The sequence below is a fragment of the Buteo buteo genome, chromosome 21, assembly GCF_964188355.1.
Source record: "Buteo buteo chromosome 21, bButBut1.hap1.1, whole genome shotgun sequence".
Classification (NCBI taxonomy): Eukaryota; Metazoa; Chordata; class Aves; order Accipitriformes; family Accipitridae; genus Buteo; species Buteo buteo.
In genome coordinates this window covers 23,284,244-23,305,676 of record NC_134191.1, presented here as the reverse complement: position 1 = coordinate 23,305,676, position 21,433 = coordinate 23,284,244, and the positions used below count along the sequence as shown (strand labels likewise).

The 21,433-nt window shown below is 36.9% G+C and overlaps 2 protein-coding genes across 4 annotated transcripts in view; one reads left to right on the top strand and one right to left on the bottom strand.

Annotated features, from left to right (window-relative positions):
• The window catches only part of SYN2 (synapsin II), a 191,677-nt gene that overhangs the window by 55,432 nt on the left and 114,812 nt on the right, over positions 1-21,433 (bottom strand). The gene's annotated exons all lie outside the window — the stretch shown is intronic.
• The window catches only part of TIMP4 (TIMP metallopeptidase inhibitor 4), a 29,468-nt gene continuing 14,412 nt past the window's right edge, over positions 6,378-21,433 (top strand). The window contains exon 1 of the mRNA XM_075053291.1: positions 6,378-6,709. Within this exon, the coding sequence (XP_074909392.1) occupies positions 6,580-6,709 (130 nt within the window). The 5' untranslated portion in view covers positions 6,378-6,579. The remainder of the gene's footprint in view (positions 6,710-21,433) is intronic.

Genomic DNA, 21,433 nt, shown 5'->3' with positions numbered 1-21,433 from the left:
AAAAAAAAAAAAAGGAAAAAAAAAGGAAAAAAAAAGGAAAAAAAAGCCGTCCACTGGCAACAATACAGAAAACACAGTTTTTTGAAGGTGGTTTTCACCCTGGCTTTAATGTCCTCATGGTTGAGTTGACTAGAAAAGCCACAACAGGAAAAAAAAGGGGGGAGGGGGCGGGACGACTCACAACAAAAAACCCCCGATGTTGCATAAACATAACTTACCTCAAGTTCAGTGTTTAAATATTTATCTTTCCAATAATCCCCAAGCAAAGTTCATTTAACCACTCTAGTTCCACGTAATTTATTTGTGGAATATGCATCAGACTAAATCTAATTTTGCTCTGCTTACTGTGGAGAAAGGAAATTAAAAGTGAAATAATGAAGGTGGCCTTCTATTCATTTTTTTCTTTCCCAGAAACGGGCAGGAAGAGCCCTAAATCAATAAACAAGCAGAAGACAGATTTTCTCTGGTCCATTTAGTTCGAAGAAAACACAATCTCAAGATAAAGTCAGGGCTCTGCCGTGCAGAAGCTCTCCACCACCAGCAGGGGTAGCCCAATATATTCCTCTCTTCATTAAGAGAAGCAGAAACATCATGCTTAAACAGCTGGTATTCTCAACAAACACAAACAACAATTTGGACATGTCGAGCCAGATTTTCCGCTGCCTCGTACCTTGACAGAAAAAAGTAGGTGTAAAATTCTAGCTGTATGGAGTAACGTTTTATACCCCCTTTACACAAGCAGCAAGCCAAAGTAGAATCTGATATGCTTTGTATTACCTTTTTAGAAATAGGAGCATTAAAGAAATCTAAAAGCTCAAGTGGATAAGAAGAGTAGAGCTTTAATCTGATTAGTGTGCCAGGTAACTAAAGAGAGGCAAATGCACCTTAATTGTGATTTCTTTATTCAAAACAGAGGGTTAAAATGGCTTATAAACTAAGTAAGTGCAATATAGATTGGTGCCAGGGAAATGCTGGGCCACCTCAATTCCCACTGAAATTAATGGGAGCTGATGCAAAATTGGGTATTCTGGGCACCCCTTGTACACAGTGCCTTCAATTGCCTTAACACCACCTCATAAGACTGGATCTTAAGAAACCAATTCTCTTGGTACTCACTGAAATCATTATCTTAGTGTATAAAGTGACACTATCAAGTAAATCTGAACCAGGAAATAAAAAATACCTTTGTCCCACAACTGTTCTTCAATTAAATACAAATAATTATCTAAATCAACACAGAAGTTATCTGATGGTAGAAAAATCTATTTTCAATACCTGTACAGCATGAAAACAGAAATTGTCATTAACAAGAAAAACATTAAGTATAATGGCAGTGAATCAAAAAGAGCAGTTCCCACAGATCTCTAGTAGAAATTCTGGAGAAGACAAAATCTTTGCAGAGACAAATTATATTTTGATTCTAGCATGTCAGTGTTTCATTCAATTCCTATCATTCTACCAAGTATTTAGCAAACTGCTGCCTCTAAAATCAAGTCACGTTTTGCCACCCAAATTGCTGTGACTATAAACTGTATGGTGCTTTTTTTTACTGTAGTATTTCGAAAGTGACAGCTATAAATACCCTCCCTTTTGAAGCAGGCTGTAGTAAATATGGCGGCACTGGAATTTAAAATCCATGAAAGCTCATCTGTTTTGTGAAATACTATTCTAATTTTGAATTTTCTACATGTTTGTACAGTTTTTGTACAGGATGAGTACTGTGACTATGTCAGGTAAACTGAAAGTAGTTTTTAGGAAAAAGAAATGCAATGCCAAATGACAACTAGGGAGAAAAGAACTCATCAAGAAGGCAACAGATAAACTATTACTGTGGAGAATCCTGCCTGCTATTATTCTAAAGTAAGATTCATTTACCACAATGGAGAGATAATAAGATTGATACAGATAAAAAATTATACTCTGTAGACTGCCAGAAGCTAAGGTACAGGGCAGGCAGTCCAACCAAAATACACTGTGTAGATTCAAACTGCTTGACAGCTGGAAGGGACAGCAAGGTGTCTGTTGCATATCCCACTATAATTAAAAAGCCTTTGAAAAAGCTGTATGGACAATCCCTATGCAACACAGTTCAGCGCTCCTTGACATAACTCAAAGCATCAAACTCAAGCCTGCCAGAGAAATGCTCATGACCAGTACCCAGGAATCTTTGAACGGAATGCACAGTGCTGCCTCTTCTGAAAAATGAAATGCAGAGGGGAGACAGCAGTGCTAGGAGATAACATAGCAGTACAGGTCAGACAAAGGTAGTGCTCTCGGTGGATTATCCTGCAGACCTGCGATGCTGCAAAAGGTTGACAGGTGAGAGGGGAGAGCAGATACAGGGAGGAAGGGTGGGAAAGAAGCATGGAGCAGAGGGGACCTGGCAGTGCTGCCTTCCCCATGGCAGCTGTAAGGGTGATGCACCTTACTCATCATCTTTTGCCCCCAGTAACTCCCAGGGAAGAGATGAAATATCACAGTCAGTATGAGTTTGCTCTGGAGTTCAGGGGAAGCAGTAGTTCACTCCATAGGATTCTGCATGTATGGCATCCCACAGAAGGAGAACTAGTGTTTTTAATACTGGTCTCTGGGGGCTGTTAGAAGAGAAAGAAACAATTAATGACCAGAACACTGTTGATAGATGCTAATGCTTTGTAGTAAAAATTAACAAGGATCATGACAACCCACAGTACAAAAAGCCCCTCCAGAATTAGAAGTCCTGTACAAAATTGGAATTCCCATTGAGAAGAGATGAACCCGATCATAAACTTGACTGTAGTCAGGTTTCCTGCCTTGTTTTGATATTGTACACATCAACAAATACAGTGAATTATCCCCAATCCTCTGTATTTTCTTGCATTTTACTAGAAATCAGAAATTAGTTGTGGAACACTAGACTTAGTTAGCTAGACAGAAATGAGAAAGTGCCAAGTGTTTTTTCTACTGTGGCAATAATGAATTGAAGGAATCAGTGACTATCCCTTGATAAATGAACTTTTCTGTTTCTTATTAGCAAGCGTTAGCTGTATCAGGATATAAACAGGGAGTGAGCACTATTTCATCCTGCTACCCTTCACCCTTCACTAGTGTTATGACATAATTTGCAATGATATCATAGCTTACTTATCAAACTAAAGGAAAACTGACATCATAACATACAGCACAGTGAAAGAAGCCCTGTACTGTTAGTCCATTTATACAAATAGTAAAAAGACTGTTTCTTTTGTTCAGTCTGCTTATATTTCTAAAACGTTGGCTATAATTTCTCTACTATTATTTAAGATATAAGATTATTTTGCTAAAAGTTAGCCAAGGAATATTTCTATGTCTGTTGGGAATAATCTTTCTATTTTACAAGGTCAAGATCTAACTGTAATACAGAATGGGTGCTGAGCTTAGGGTTTCTTTTGAACTCTCTAAAAGTAATTTTCCTAATACAACGAAAAATACTAACAATATACAATACAAAGGAGGACAAGGCAGCTTCAAGCTAAAGCTTAATGCTTGCTGATACTCTTCAGCAGTCACAGGTACTCAAACACTGTACCGGTATTGGGAGAAGCTACAGGTAATATTTGTCTTCTCTGACAAACAGACTAAAAATGCATTTTCTTGCATTTGTGAGAGCATGTTCCTGAGTATAGAGATTTCCAGACTTACTAAAATCCCTTTCAAATGCTATGATGTAAATATGTCTTTGTCTAAACTCTGATAGTAATTTGACAAAACTTACTGTTTCAGAATGAAGATTTATCAAAAAATAGAAGATCTGGTGAGGTTTCAAAAATTGTTGGTCTTCTACATTTTAATGATAAGATCGTATCAATGTTGTCGTGAAGAAATGAAAGATACACCTACCAAAGAACTGCTCATTAGACTTGTGTGGGAAGCAGAACAGGCAGTTTCAAGTCCCGGCTTCGAATGAGTAAGTCCACGTACCCTAGGACTGACCGGTGTACATATCTGCCTTTCCCGCTGTTGTTGTGACCAGTTGTTTCATGTTGGGGCTGAGAAACCTTCTAGCCACAAGTTTCACTAAAATCCATATTACGACTGAAAGGTCTTGTTGCGTACAGCATGTTCCAAGCCTATTCTTTCCAATGCTGACTGGCTCTAGCGAGACCTACAGGGAATGTGTTTCTTGAGTATGAACCTCTCTCATGGCCATTTGCTTCTCTGAGTGTAATCATGCTTTAAATATTCCACCTATGTACAGATGGCTTTGAAGGACTCCTAAAAATGCAATTGGATTATTTCAAGGGTAGCTGCAGGCAATACTATGCAAGATCATAATTAAAATGTGGTTTTATGGCACTTGCACAGTTATCATATGCGATTTAGTTTTAGCATTTTTACATTTCTACACATTCAGTTGAATGTATTTAATTCTCAACTATGTCTACAAGATAGATGTGAATCCATTTTTAGATTGTCACAAAATTATTTTTAAATTTTGTTAGGAGCATAATACTTTTAGTTTGATTGCACAATTAGTTTAATTGTACTAGATATAAAAGTCTTTAGAACATGAAGAGCATAGTAGTTTGATGTGCTATTCTGGAAAATCTTAGGCAAAACGTGCCTTAGTTAATGTCGAATAGGTAGACCTGCATGCTCAATGTTAGAGAAGACAGTGTGCCCAGCATATTTCTTTATTATTTGAATTTTACAGAAACAGTAAACAAATTGGTCTATTTAGATCATCTGTAGCAGCAGTCATGTGATGTCATCTGGAAACCAATCAATGGCTCTCAATTAATTCCTTCATCACTTTCCAGTCCTACTGCCCTAAGTGAGACTTGAAAATCAATAGTCCTAGAACTACTGCCCACAGAGGCCATTAAAATACCTGCTTGGGATTGGTTTTTTGGTTTGTTTGGGGTTTTTTTTAGGTTTTTTTTTGTGGCCTTCTTGTAGCTTGAACTTCCTGTGTAAGGTTTCAGCCTCATATCTTTTTTATCTTTTCACTCACATGAAAAGCTTCCTGAAAGAAGCAAGTTTCCTCCAGGTAAGAATGGAGGTGTTAAGAGGTCTAAATTATTTTCAGGTGTTGTCCTGGATTTGGATCCAACCTTATGATTTGAAGCCAGAACTTCAGACTGGAAAAATAAAAATTGAAGTATGGCTGCTTGAACTAAATCAGGACATAGTGTACAACATTCCTGGCTGAGTTTTGAGTGTGGATCTAAAATCTAAAAATTAAACCCAATTCTAATAATTCTGAATATTTGTGTATTTTTTTTTTTTTAACAGATGAAGTGTGTTTCGGGGGGGGAGGAGAATCAGAGCACTAATAGTTGTAAAACTGACCTCTTACTGTTCAAAAATAAAATAAATCTGCTGCTGTGAAACATGTACACATCTATATAAAGATAACAATCTACTTTGTGTACACCTAAATCTCAGCCCCAACTAAATACATTTTCATGAGTCTGGATTTGAAATGGTTCAAATTATGTTAATGAATTTTCAATTCCTAAGCTTGATTTGTGAAGTGACAAAACATGCAATCCCTTAAGCAGTTCTGTCCTGCATGTCAATCCATAGATGTATTTTATCACCCCCTATGAAATCTGATGTTGCTCCCTTGTGAAAAAACTTCTTTATAAAAGAGGGTTTATACGTTACACATATCCAGATTGCTACAGCAACAAATCATCTGAAGTTGAAAAAGATTTCCGAACTCTTGTATTTATGTCTGTGTTCCATGTATAATGTGAGCCAGATAATACAGATACAGATGTGTGTTGATTAGGACTTACATTAATAAGTTATGCAGAGAAAGAGCTGTGCCTCCAACATACACCATTGGTATATTTTTCCTTGTTTTAAATTAAATCGGTGATGAAATAATTTTTAAAAATGCCTTTTATTGCAGCTTTTATTTTTAATTCATTATTCCTTGTAACTACCAATTGTTCAAGGCTCACAAATAGAGCATTGAAAGATTTTCTTTTCATGAATGAAGTTCTGTCCAGCCTGCAAACAGGGACGTCATTTCAAGAAAATGCACAGAAGTGCAGGGGAAGATCAGGGACTGCAAATGAAAACAGAGCTTAAAAAAGGACAGCTTTGTTTACTTGACCAAAATAGAGGAGGTAGCAGAACTAGTTTTTACATTCAAACTGGAAGGAAATTTACTAGAAAAAGGTAAAATCTTTCTTCTGCTTAAGATCATAAAATCAGCTTCAGATACTTGTAAAAGATGTTTTTGTAAAGGCTTTTGATTATTAATAGTTCTACTGACTCATAAGAGCAACATAGCAATGCTTACTAAGGTAACCTCTCCTCTGGTACAGTAACTTTCACCAATGATGTGCTTTTTCCTTAAAGGAAGGCGGAGTTAGGAGTTAGTGTCAGGGCCATAAATAAGAGGGTCCTATGTCAGGGAAATTAGAAGTCAGTTAACATAAGCGTATACTCAGAGCGAGCATTAGAGGGCTTTCCTAAACCATCCAAGTCGGTTGAAATTGAACTGCATGCGGAAGAAATCAGATAGCTCTTAGGAAGTTTAGATATAAAACCAACAGTAAGAAAGCATTTTCTCTTGGCTGACCGATTAGCTGTGCTTAAGGCAACATGACTCCTGTACTGAGTACCTTGTTGTTTTCAGTGCTTCTACTTCTGACCCACAGAATTCAGGAGCTGGTGGAGGCGTGCAGCTGTGCCCCCGCTCATCCGCAGCAGCTCATCTGCGACTCGGCTTTAGGTGAGTCAGAACAGCTACGTGCTTTTAACTCGGGCGGTGGGAAATCAAATGGAGCTACTCGGACTGCTGTGAATTTTTTTTCGGACAGCTGGAGAGGAATATGTTTACCCAGGTGGCTTAGTCTCTTGAAGGATTTTAAACCAAAATGACTACAGAGATCCCTTTTCAAGAGAGGGCTATGGGGGGGGGGGGGTGGGGTGGAAATGGTAGTAGCTGTTCTGCTTTTCTTGTTTTTCCAGAACATTTTGTGGTTACAAATTGTTGAAATTGCTGTATTATTTAGTGGCTTGCTTTTTTTTTTTTTTTTAAATAGGAACAGCTTCTATATGAGGTCCTGACTTAGAGTAAGCAGGGGAGAATACCTTAACTTTCAAACAGCTACTGTTAACAGTATCTGTAATAAAATATTCTATCTAAATATATCTGCTATGTGTAAACTATGCTTAAAGATATTTTTTATAGCACTTTGGGGGGAAAAAAAGAAACACCACCCCCAAAATAAAAGTCCCTAGTGATAACATGTTGAAACACTTGATCTTTGTTCTGCTATACTACAATTTCTTCAATTGGTTGTTGGGTTTTTTTGTCATTTTCAAAAAATACTTTAGCAGGAAACTGATAGGCCCTTTATATTCTGCAGATGAACTTCTGTATAAATATAACTTTCCAGTCTTTAGGATAATTGTGTTTCATGATATTCAATCAGCACTGCCGTTGTCAAACAACTTAGAGAAAGAAACTAAAGATTGCAAAATTAGACTGCATGGGGATAAGAAAATGTGACACTTTGCAGTCTTTTGATTTCATTAGCTCAAGCTAAGGCTGGTTAGCTTCCATCTAGTGTGAACAGTAAATGTAGAACATGAGTTTCCAAAGTGTCACAAAATTAGCATCTCTATGGGGCAGGCAATACCTTCTGCATACTGATTAATTGCTTTTATACCCTGACAGAAAATCTTTGTAGCCATGACAAACTCTAAGCTCTGTTTGTGGCCATCAGTTAAATTGTTTTTTAATCTGCTTATGTTAAGCAATCTTTTTCATTAAGTTACCCACACTGGGCATTACAAACTTGGGGTTGCTTAAGGTGTGAAAGAAAATAGCTGTGCTACCAGGAGTTTAATTACATATGTATACATTTAACTGTATTAGTCTGCTGCATTCCTATACATAAGAAAGTGACAGTTTTTGAACAGACTTCATGTAGAGATTTTCCTAAATAAACAATTTCACAGCATAGAGGAAACTCAAAATACTCATTATGAGCCATCTTCCTTAGGGAAGCCATACTGGCCATTCTTATGATATATATTAAGATTTATTCCATTCTTAGATACATTTCACAAATGGCAGCTTTATGCTACTTTTTATTTGTATTTAAATACTGAAGATTATAAAATAAGACTACTTTATATTTGGACTTGATGCTCAAGCTCCCATTTCTATAAATATTCCTATTTAAGTAAACTGCACCTTTTGGCTAGGGAATGTTTCTATCAAGGATCCCTTTGTTTAATCTTTATCATTTAAAACCAGCATTTCCATATATTCTAAAATGATAGGAGGATGTAGATATTCCTTCACATAAATATGTTATACATACTTTTATATACACTTTTGCATATAAGTATACATAAAACCTGCTCTAAGCTTTTATGGATTAATTATTTCATTTGCTTTGGCCACAGTATCTTGCATAAGCAGAGCAAAATTGCTTTGAAGGAGCTGGAGAAGACCAGTGGAGTTGTCTGCCCTGTCTAAGAGAAAACTCCACTAACCACTTTGGCAAAGCCAGCTCCTCCGTCCCCGCTGCCAGAAGTCTGTTTTTTTGTCCAGGCTGTGGGCTGGGGCTGCCCTGGGGAAGGGGCAGCAGGAGGCTGGAGCCCGTGACACAGCCCCATCCCCTGGGAATGAGGGCTGTGCCCACAGCTCTGCTTTGTTTTAGGCAAGGCGGGTTTGAAGCCACACCTGTGTCCTCAGGGCCACCTGGTTCTCAGGAGGGATTGTATAACCCAGGCCGTGCTAGCAAGTATCCCGTGCGGTAGCATACCTCAAACTTCTGTTAACATCACCATATTTAAAGATGGGTTTTTTCCTAAGATTTAAGAAGATTAAAGATTAGATTGAAGATCTGTACTTTGATTTCAACTTTTTCATACTTCCAAAATATTGATAAAGAAAGAAAGGGACAGCTCTTCAGCTACCAAAACCTATGGGAGTTGCATGCTAATACAGCAATTTGCTGAGACTATTCAATTTTTTTCAGTTATTTTTAAGTTCATCCATCTATGTACCCACAAACACATTCAAGTATTTCCTTGAAGAATAAAACCCTAGCACATGTTTTTAAAAAAAAGAAACCATGCCGTGCCTCTGAATTCCACAGTAAAGTAAAAACCGAGACTAAGTCTCAGTCTTGCTCATAGAGCTACCAACCATTATATGTACTTCAGTTACTCCATTATTTCTCAACTTCACTATATATCTGTAACATCTTAAATTTCCTTTAGGATCACTTGTGATTTGGGTGGAGTGAAAATGGAGGTGGAGGGGGTTGAGTCAATGGACATTACTTGAGCCGCTAACTGAACATGTGAAGCCACTCAGAAACCTTAGCATTTATATGGGATACCCAAGAAAAAAACAAGCAGAGAAACTAATTAAGTCTGGGACAAGTTCTTTTCACTTTTACTTTTGTCCACATGATTAGTGCTGTGACACTTTGTCTTTTACTGTCAGGAGGCTTTTGTGGCTTTACTCTTTCTAAATACCCACAGCTACCACACAACCTAAGTAACTGATAGAAATAACAGGCTTTCTGACAGACCTAGAGTAAAAGGGAGCGTCTGGTCCCGCAAGGTGCTGCCTAAAACTATAATAAGGAATGAGTGAAGAGCCCTGCAGGTGTTACATGGTTGTACACCGCAGGAAGAACAGTAACGATGGGGAGTAAATCCTGAGTGCCATGCCAGTCCTGCCTTTTATCTGACCTTGTGTTTGTCCATCTCCCTGCTTAGCCTTAAGAGGGTGTGATTTTGTACAAATTTCAGCAGTTTTCATGAACTTCTCAGTAGTTTTAAATTTCGCTTCAAAGAGAGATAAATCTTCATTTGTAGGGAGTGCCTAGCACTATATAAAAGCACTTATAAAAGGGAGATACATTCCTCTTGTGTTCTTCTAAATGGTGCTGAGGCCCTCCTAAAATGTGCTGAATGCCTTCAAACCTGAACGAACACCTATACCTCTCAAGAGGACTTTCACTGGGAATGGAGATGGGAGGTTTATTAAATAGCATTTTCATGCACTGCACTGCTAATTATCAGTGCTACCCCCCCCATCCCCCAGAAGAATCTGGGAGGCTTTCTCCTTACAGACATGAAATGTGATGAGGATGTGCTGTTTAACATTTCAAACTTGGTAGTGAGGCACCACAGTTTCAAGCTGATACAAGAAATTTCCTCTGAAAATGGCTTTTTTGGAGAGAACCAGGGATGCAATTGAGTTTATCAGATAGTGTCAAGATAACAGATTTCCCTTTTGCCACTGGCTTCAGTCTTACTGGATTCAATTCTAAACCATTGTTCACATCAAATTAGACAATCTGTAGGGAGAAATGGTATATGTGGAGAGGACTGATTGATCCCTTTCTAAAGTTCAATTCAAGCTGGTTTTTTCCCCCTTAGGCATAAGCAAGGTTATTTTTTGGACAGTAGGACAAATATGCAAATACTTTGCATTTCTTAGCTATGTAACACCAGAACCCAACCTTTAAAGTTAGATGTATTCTTTCTGATTTAAACTTATTATTGGTTTTTTTCTTAAACATATATCGAAAATGATATTTTTACTGAATGTTGGGCAGCACACTCCAACAGAAATGACTAACAGATCTTGAGTACAAATAAATATATAACGTAGCTGCAGAGAATAGTTCTATAGCTTTGGAGAAGAGTGGCACATTTCGAAATATGATGGAAGCTTTACAGCTGGAGCCTGGCAGCATTTTCAGCCTGTTAAAAACTCATAAGATCATTGAGATCAGGCATTGTAAAGATGTGCCAGATGATATATTAAATTTTAATCACATTTAAAAATAACAGTAAAAATTTTATTTAAATACACCAGAATTAAGTTTTCAAAGTCAGCTCCTCTGGGATAAAATTACAATATGCTATTTCTTTATTATTGAATTTCATATTAAAACTTTCATGGCTCAGTGTCCCATGATTTTGCCTCTTTGCAATATAATATCTAGTTTTGTACTGGAATGGATTAATTTGTACATTATTAGAGTGGGAAGTAACTTTGCCTGATCGGAAAAATCAGCATTGGAAAATGTATTAGAAATGTAGACAGTACTTCTTCCAGCTTAGGGGAGAAAAGGTGAACAGCAAAATTAAAGTAGACTTTATATTTTAGTCTTACTATATTACGTGATACGCACTCACCATATTCTTAATCTCACAGACTCTACTTGCTGTGCGCAGTGTGATTATGCAGATACCAATTACCCACACGTTTAGGTTGATGAGCACCTTCAGCGGGGGTTTTGACAAAATTAAGCAGCTATGTAATTAATCTTCATGTGTTTGGGAGTACAGTGTTCATACAAACAGTAATAACCATACCACGTAACAAAAGACCATTAAAGACAGAGATGCAACAGACCTTAGTGTTGTGTGAGGGTTTCAAGAGAGTCCCATAAAAAGTCCTGAATCTTGAAGCTGTTGCTTGAGGGAACGGACAAGACAGCCTGGCTGGAGAAGGCTGTTGCAGATCCTGGGTCTCAGGCCACGCTTTCGGACACCCCACTGACAGACATGGGGCCACACGGCTTACATCTTGGAGTTGCCTGCAGTCTTTTAGACTTCTTCTCCACAGCATGGAGAGATTATAGTACTTGGCATATGATCCGCATTTATATTTTTGTCCTGCCAAGTGGAGGCATGTCTTACTGCTTCATAGCAATGGCCTTCCTCTAGAGTGGAAATCAGTGACAATAACGCACAGGTATATTTCTAGAGTAACTTGTCACTGACTGGAAAGGATAATGCAGCTACAATTTCTCAGGGCTCCCACACAGAAATGAAAGTTGAGTTTCTATTCCAAGAATTGTGAATTCGATTATAGAAATAACGTACTTGACTTTTGCTGTTCTAGTTCCCTCTCAAACAACAGGAAAAGCACAGCACCTGAGCACGTTACTTGCAAGAATTATTATGAAAAAGAAGTTGCGAGACTGTATTAGTGCCATTGATAGAGCATGCTGCTAGAATAATATTTTCAGAACCCTAATTACATTAGTCAATGAATCATCTTAAAACCAGCTAGAAATTATACTAATCTCAAAAGTAATGTTATTCATGCTTGGTAGGTTTAATGCAGAGGTGCTGAAAATGAGGCAATTCTCATAGCCTCCCGTCCTCAGCAAGTGGCTGAGAGAAGCTGAACTCCAGTCCTATGCTCAACAGAGTCCCACAAGTGTTCAGAAAACAATGTCAGTATGTAGGAATCATTAACAGTCATACCCTTCCCAACATCGACTTTTTGTTATATGCCTAATATTAAGTTCATTAACAGAAATTGTTGAGAAATAGACATTTTACCCTTAACTCACATTTCAACAGACTTGTAAATGACATAAATACCAAAACCACCTTTCACCTATTTTGGCTGTACAATGTCCTACCAAAGTCAGTTATACAAAAGGGGATAGGTTTCTTTACTCCTGTAAGTATGAAAGAAATACATAGTAATTTTTCTTACTTGTCTCTTATGCATACCTTTATACACATTAATAGTATTTTCAAATAAAATTTTAAAAATCCTAAATGAAGTGAATCCTAGAATTTATTTAGTTTAAAGTACCTACTGATGCACTTAGAGTGAAGCTCTTAACAAAGAAAAATATCTGCAACCCTGCTAAGGCCCATCACAGGTACCAACGCCTGTGTATTACACTTAAGTTATAATTGCAGTACATACACATTTCTTGGCGTCATAGCCTGAAACTTCTAAATGCTTTAAAAAATACAAAAGATGACTGCACTGACTGCAGAGATGCTGTGCTGTTAATCACTACTTGCAACAACACGTATTTGTACCTGCCTTTGCTGAATAGTCAATAAAGCACCTCAACATTCATGTTCAATGAATTGTTGGAGTGCTGCTATGGGAATAGCAGTTTGAGTCCTTCCATTTGCAGCTAACATTTAACAAAATGTTAGTGAAACAGCTTCCTAGGATGAAGACTGTATTTCCTGTTTAGGAGTAGGAAGTATTATCCGAATAAGATCTACAAATAACCCTACATTTACTCGAGGTTTTAAGATAGAAGCAAACATTTTGAGAACTTCAAAATTCCATGTCTAGGTAGTTTCCTAACTTACATTTCAGTTCTGAATTCAACACTTGAATTGCATTGCCAATATCATGCAAGTCTAAGAAATAATTTCCAATCTTCTGTAAATTACTGTTCTTCAGAACTCTGCCATTTAAGCATGAGAATGGGGCTCAGTCTGGAAAAACGCAGTCACTCTCCTTTCCTTTGCTCGTTGAACTTTTTCATGGCAGTGTTCCCAACAACTTAGAAGTTGTAGCTGTAAAATGAGGTGGCATCATGAAACTGAACAACAGGACAGAATTTTAAGGAGCCAAATCCACTGAGCACAACACTCCTGTCAATTAGAATGTAGTTGACAACTGTAAAATAATTTAGCTTTAGTGAAACAGAGTTGAGTATTGTGTAGTAAAATGAAATCTCAGAAGAATTATACTAGTTGCCTGCTTTAGAAGTAACTCAGTAACACTGACTCATTGCTGAATATGTTACAAATGCAGGATAAGAAAATTCAGGAACCATGTTACTTGTATTTAAAAGCATGCATTATAGTGCTAAGAAACTAAACCCCATGATTTAAAAAACAACATTCTACACACACTGTAGAAAACAAAATTCAAGCTTAGAAACCAAGATCAAATAATATAAAACACAGAACATGAAGGACTGCCAAACTCTTAATCCTATTAATCTACCAACTTTAATCCCTAACTTTCTCATTAAAAAGTATCTCAATAATATGGAGTTTCTTCCACATGGAGGAAGGGGCATGCAGCTATGAATGGAAATCTACAATAACATTATGTATGTTGTTCTACAGACTTTAGAGTATAAAGAGAGTGTTATTCTTCAGCTGAAATTAGGCAGATGTTGATTACTAGTCAAATGATGTGGTATTTGAGGCTTGTGAAGTAAAGAGAAATATTTCTGGTAACATGAGTAGCAGCTGTAAAAACAGTGCAGAAAAATAAAAATGACCTTAAACAACATTAGGAAATCATGCTATTTTTTAGGTAATATTTAAGTTATAAGAATACCACACATCTGTTAAAAATACACTCACCTCTTCTATTTGAATGTTTATAAAAACTAGATTTTAAAACCTCACTCATAAATTGAATGTATTCTTCTAATTAAAAAAAATAAAATCGCATAATCTTCTGGTTTAACAAGGAAGCCAAACCTGATCAACCCTTGCCTTCAACAGAAGGAATTTTTGCATCCCGAGCCAAAAACACACAGAGATTCACAAAATCCTGACCTACCTGAGAGTCCTAACGAGCTTAAATATAGGCCTCCTACATTTTGAAAGCCTCAAATGGAAATGCATTTTGGATGCAGACTAGCACACTTTTGTGTTAATTAAACACAAAAGAGTAACCAAATTCTGCAAAGCATTTTCATTGAAGAATAATACAGTGCAAATTAATATCTGTCTGAAATGGTGATAAAATAATACTTGCTATCTGGCTTATTGACTTCAGAAGTATTCATGGTTCTTTTCAAGTTGGTGAGTTTTTGGAATGCAGTAATTTTTTCTGAATAAAAATGCCATGAATAACAAGGAATGATGAAATATCCTAAATTATCATCTGGAAAATGAAGGTGTTTCACTGCTGTCTTGTGTAACTAAAACATTTGCACAGTGGCTATATTAACTGGGTAGAAGGACCCATATTGATTAACATACTAAACCTTTTCAAATGTATTTGTGACCTTTCTCTTCAACATCCAATATGTAGGTCTAGCTCCTTTTTCTCCTTGTTTTCTCCTTTGCGTTGAGTTAGTAGAATTTAGGTCTGGCCTAATGCTTACTTTAAATTAATCTTCCCCTTCAAAAACTTCCATGGAGTTCTTTTAGCCCAAGTGATAAAACTTCACGGTAAGGATTTGATTTTTCAGTTACAGATACGGTTGTTATCTCACCACGCTTACCTTCTCATGCAACTGGAAGCACCACCAAGACTAGGCAATGCTCTTCCATATATTGCTTTCCACAGAATAAAGGAAAAAAGCCTGCTATTGTTACAATTACGTTCTTCAACGAGCTCTGTGGTTACAGATCCCAAACACTTGTGCCTAAATAGTCCAGTAAGTTCCACTATTTTTCTTTCTTGTAATTTCAGAAATTGTGGTTCAGTTAATTACTGTGCTGCTGATTTAGTTATTTTACAGCTGGCTATAAGCATTTATTGATGGAACATCAGATAACTAAAATACAAAGCAGGAAAAATAAAATTGCCTTTACATACTAACTAGCAGAAACATCTTTTGAACTGAAGATTCCTTGACTTCAGGTGTAGGAGTTGTGGAGGAAGAGTGATTATTAACAGTGTAGACTTACAGATAAGAAATCCATCCTACAAACATGGAGAAAAAGATTTTTTCAGATTCACTCAATGTTGGGCCAGCTTTGCTGCTGCTGCTTTCTGTTTATATCTAGAATTGAACTAGTACAACAGCTTCAAACACCTGAGTTGGGTTACAGTTTGGAAAGGAAACTACTGTTTGCTGATCTGTCTTATTGAAAGATAAACTGATAGATGAGATGTTTGCTAAACACATTTGTTCTTCTTCAGCTGTTTAAAGATCATTCAATATCATCTTGCTTGACTCTTAAAAGAGAAAAGAAAGTATAGGGGTTTAATGTCAGGTTTCCACTCCCAAAAGTATAAGGATGATCTAGCTTCGCAGCAGGTATCCTGAAGTAATAATCTATCTCCCTACTGGAGTCTGAAACAATTAAAACCTTGCATAATAATTCAGAAATCAACACTGCAAAAGAATGGTTGCAGTCTCATTTGTGTTGCAAGCATCAAAAGCAAAAACTGTGTGGAACACCTGCACTGTATGGCTGTGACATCAGACATCAGAAAGATTAGCCAGATTTATTCTCAAAGCAGTGTATTGTAATAGCTATCTCATCACCAAGCTGCTATTACCGTCTATAATTTGGCAGCACTCCTGTGGCAATCTAGGAGTCATCTTTGATCTTCCACAAACACTGCACGAACCATTTCGACAAAATGCATCAGTTCTCATTCAGCACCTAGACTCAACTTCCAATCTACCCCTCTGCCCCCGCAAGATCTAGAGTCTCCTGTATAAGACGACAAAAATACATGAATACTATGAAACATTTTGTCAGAGATGATGAGGTGGCCAGCAAATTTTGATTAAAAAAACCCACAACAAAACCAATTGATGGTAAAGCATTTGGACACCTATGGCAGAAGTAGTCTCTAGTTGACTGGAAGTGCTTCAGATAAGAGAGAATTATGGCCATTGTAAACTATAAAAATATATCTCTATAAAACAGAACACAATGAAACAGACATATTTTGCATTAAAAGGACAGAACCTAAACCACATGGATGCCAAATTCTTCTCTAAAGAAGTTAAAAATTAGTACAATAATGAACAGGAGATGAAGCCCTTTCAGTGTTTAAATAAATCCATAACAACTAGATTCTGAAAGATCACACATAAATTCGAGTCAATTTGCAAAAGTGTAAGTTGCCTAGGAGTTTAACTCAGGCTACTTATTGTGAAGAAAGGTAAGGATTTACATGCCTCCAAGTTGAAAACCAAATAACTGAAGCAACAAAAAGTAGAGCAGTTTTTCAAAATATAGAGTACAGACCTTTTTGCATGCAGTACAGATCATCTTGACTCAAAATACATGAAATGGAGTTATAGCACTAGCAGACCCTTTTTTGGACTCAGAGCAGAGAAAAATGACGAAAATCATAAATGGGAACAGGATAAAAAATAATGGCATTTTTATGAGACTATAGTTGGCAAATCCTTCAGCATGAACAGAGAAACCAGAATATTTGCTGTTAAGGGACTTGCTTTGAAAAGGCCTTAAACATTTCAGGTTAAGGGCAACTTATTAAGCTATAACATTATTCTCATGGTACTGGCACTTGATAGTATTACTCATTACTTTGTTTCATTAAAACAGCAGACGTGATCCCTGCTCCAAGCGACATATGTAACACATGCAAAGATTTCCACAACTACTTACCATATCAATGGATACACATATTCCCCTACTAAGTGAACAGTATGGGGATGCTCAAGTACCTAAATGCAGTACAGACACATCTACTGTATTTCACACCTCTATTTTTCAGAGATTTCAAATAACTGAGATGGCATTAATGCTAATTGTTCAGGAAATTTTGCAAATGCAAATCAAATACTGAAATGCAAATGAAATAAAAATCTTAATTCTCCTAAAAATTACTTCTAAGTCTCTAAAATAATCTGCTTTGAAAATATCAGTGTATGCAGAGCTACACAGTAGGTATTTAATTACTTATTTTAAAACATTATTTTAATGTCAAACAATCAATAACATTTGCCTTCTTTTGGACAAATTGCCTTCTTTTGGCAGCGTTAGCGATACCTGTGAGTTTAAACCACAGTTAGGATGCTCCTTTTGTGTTGCTAATACTTCTTTCTTCCTTTCACATGTATTTTGAGAAATTATAATCTTTTCCATATACAGAGATATAAATACATAATCATGAATATTTAAGCAAGTTAATTTGCTTTCTTCCTTGGTCAAACTCAAAGCATTACAATAAGCAAATGTGGCAAGTAAGTCTATTACATAACTGAACAATTTAGCATATTTAGTTAAAAACATGGCAGAGTTGCATAGGGAAGGTGGTAATGCTGTACAGATGGGACAGTTGCTTTAAAGTATGGAGTAAGACATTTACAACCTCTTGTACATTTTAGAGGTTTTGTAAGAAATATAAATCAGCAGCCAATACACACTACTTTATTTAGAATTCTACCCAAGCTATCTATTCTATCTTTTCTATCCTGTGCAGTATTGCTTTAAAGTGGGTTCATTAATTATTGTCTGTTGTGACCAATTCCATGCAGATTCCTCTCCTTTTTTGAGGTTAAGATTATTCTCCTTGCCTGCTCTTTTCCCTCTCTGCAAGAAAAATTAAGCATATCAAATGTCTAGTTTCCAATCTAAAGAATTTTATTTTTTTTGTCATACCTCTGTCCTCATGGAACGCAAGTATTCAAAACTGTATTCTTGGGTTCCTCTGGCAGCTTTGATAGCATTACGTGCCAGTATTCTTCTTCAAGAGACCACGAGTTTGTAAGATTGGACCGTAATATACTGGGTATAGTATCTATGGCATCTAGACACAGAGAAGGTAAATGAAATACTGTGTCTATGCCCTATCTTTGGACTTTCTCTTGGACTCCTAGCATTATTTTACCATAACTTGAGGTTAGGTGAATACGGTAGGTGAGGCCAGTTCTGCTCACAGACTTTTCGTTAGTTTGCTTTCTGGCTGTTCGCATTTAAATTCTTGGCCAGTTACAGATAGATGCCTGACTTAAACTGGAAGCAAATCTGACCTGCAATTGTGTGTGCTGGCCAGACTACTCCGAACAGAAATTCCACCTGGAGCAGCTCCTTGGTTATAAGGAGGAATGAGTTACAGTCCCTTCTGTGTACTGAATCTGCTGAATTAACTCACCTCCAAAACTGAAGGTGGGCACTGCTGAAAATCTCATTACCAGATTTGCCCCCATTCGTCTCTTACAGAATACAAAATATTTTAGCACTTGTATAGTACAAGGAGGGGGTGGTCCTGGATTGTGCTGATCACTAATAGAGAAAGAGTGACAGGGTGTTAATAAAACTCTTTTTTTCTTAATCCTATAGGTAAACACTCTGAAGATAATCACCCCTCCTTTGGTTGGAACTGTTTGCTAACAGACAACTCTTGTCTGAGTTTTGTTCTGCTGTAATGTAACCCGTGGCACTACCAATATTGTACTGCAGTCTCTAGTTATTTCAAAGTAGTTTATCCCAATATTTGAATGCAAGTCATCAGTATTATGTCACTGATTAGTTAATGCATCAATTCTGGAAGTTTCCCTTATGATACTGCGAAATAAATTAAGGCATATAAAATTAACAAAGCCTTTTATAGTTAATTTAAATGAGGAGTCTATGTTCTTAAAAACAGACAGGCATATCTTTATCAGATTGTGTAAAGTTGTATTAGCACCAGTAAGAATTACCACCAGGTAAACTGAGGATTTACTATGAACTTCTGTTTTGAAACACCCAACTAAATAGGAAGATAACCCCCATTTCATAGTGAGGGTTACAAAAAGAGCATAAATACAAAATAGTCTAAATACAGTCCTACAAATGTTTCATAAGAAGCCCTTCTCCTCTCCACTATTCAGAACGAAGAGTGGAGATCTCAGAATGAAGGAAAAAGTATACGCCTGGAAGTAATACAAGCATATAATCACAAGAACAGAAAAAGCCATTTCACACAGCAACCCTATACGGCCTGCAAAGCCCAGATTCATTTCAGTTGTTTCCTGCTGTACTATGCAATTATTTTAGATCGCTGGACCCAGAAACTTGACCTTTACAGCTTCAAACAACTTGGACTCTGTTCTCCTGAATATTCTTTTGATAAATGCTTTCAGTGGGCGTATAAACCCAAGATGCACTAGAGCCACTGTCATATTCCAACCATGTTTTCAGTAGCCTATGATCAGAACAACAGAACTGCTAAAGTGCAGGAACAGAGGCAACTGAATAAGAATTACTGCAATTTCTGTAGTAGTGGTATTTACCTCCTTTGGATATATAAAATAGCATTGGATCTCACAAAAGTGTTTGTAGTGAGGCAAAATCCAGAAAAGCAAACCTCCTTCATTAATCTCTTTTGAGAAAAATTAGTCTATATATATAGGCTTTTGATTAAAAAAACCCAAACCCTCCTCCCCCAAAAAGTCAACAAGACTTTTGGACAAGAATTTTTGAATTGAATAGACTCAAGGTCTCTGTGGTTGGGGCTCCTGGAGTTGTCACTGTGGTATTTTCCCTTGACCCATATTCTGGGTGTGAATCTCCAGGAATTGGAGACATTTAGGTACCAAGTTTAAGCTACTGCACCCCAAAGAGGAAAAAAAGTTCTGATAGGTAGATAGAAGTTTTAAGTAAACTTAGAGTAGAAGGGTTAGCAGAAACAGCTGCATATTGCGTATGTGAATGTTTTCCTTTTGGTGAAAGGACACATTTTTATATATAAACATTCATTTGAATATAGGGGCCTTCAAAATTATGTACATACATATTATGTGTCCATGGTTCTGCTTTATTTCATACTATATACTCTGACCAATATGTAATTTCAGAAAAACACTTTTGTTTTCCATTTTTGCACATTTGGATGCTTTCTTTTATCTGTTCCCATAAATATTTGGGATGACATGTTCAACCCATCCACATAACAACAATACACATTTATTTAGATCCCTCTCCTTGTACCACCTATTCCTTGTCCCTATAAGAGCAATAGCATCTGGCAGCAGCTTGACTGAAGTGTCAGACATTAAAGAGACAGGTAGAAATAAGTGCTGAAAAATCACTCCTTGTATTTTAGGTAACTAAATGAAAGGGCTAAACTGAGGCAATAAAATTTAAGAAAAAAAAGAGCTGCATGAGTCATTATCGCAACCTGGTTCATAACTTTTTAGTAACTTACATCTTTCTTTTCCTGTCAACTTAGCTTTTAAAATCTCATTTCAAGGTTTTTGTAGCAAAGCTGATTTTGATTATAAACCTGTGTGATATGAAATAAACTTTCCTGATTGATTTCTTGAGAGAAAGACTGCTTAAAAGTGATAAACATTAACTTTCTATTCAGATAGCTATGCTGTAGTCTGTAAACACAGTCTGAAGTGAACTGGAGGCTATAACTGAAACAGATTCTTCCTCAAGATGCCTATCTGAAGGGTGTTGCTACTCCTAGTTCTGATCTCAAATCCAAAAGGGATATAATTATCTGGACATGTCAGGGCTCACTGCTCTTATTTTCTTAATGAGGGCTAACCGACCCCAAGCAGCAAGAATATTCAGCAGAAAGGATGGAGAAGAAATCAGAGACTTTCATTTGCAGTTTAGGGAGCTGCCTATTTTTGGTGCAGCGTCAATGATGGACGCGCCTTTTCTAAAATTTGCAAGTGGCCTTAGAGTGCATAAAAGGAGATAAATCCCAGGGCAAACCAGGAATACAAACGGCTGGCACAGCCCTGGTACTATGGCTTCCTCTGCATGCAGAACCACACTTCTTTGTTCCTGGACCTCAGAATCTATTGCAAGGCTAAGGGACAGGATTTAGCCCTTATTTTTACAAAAAGCAGCTAAGGCATCCCAGTCTAGACAACCTTGCCCTTCTATTCATTAACATACCTATTGCTGAAGGACTGGAGCTCATTAACTAAGGAATTCTGCTTTAAGCTGCAACTCCCTAACCAAAAATATATTCATTTACAAATCGTAGGTTATCACTGATACAATGAAAACTCCAGTG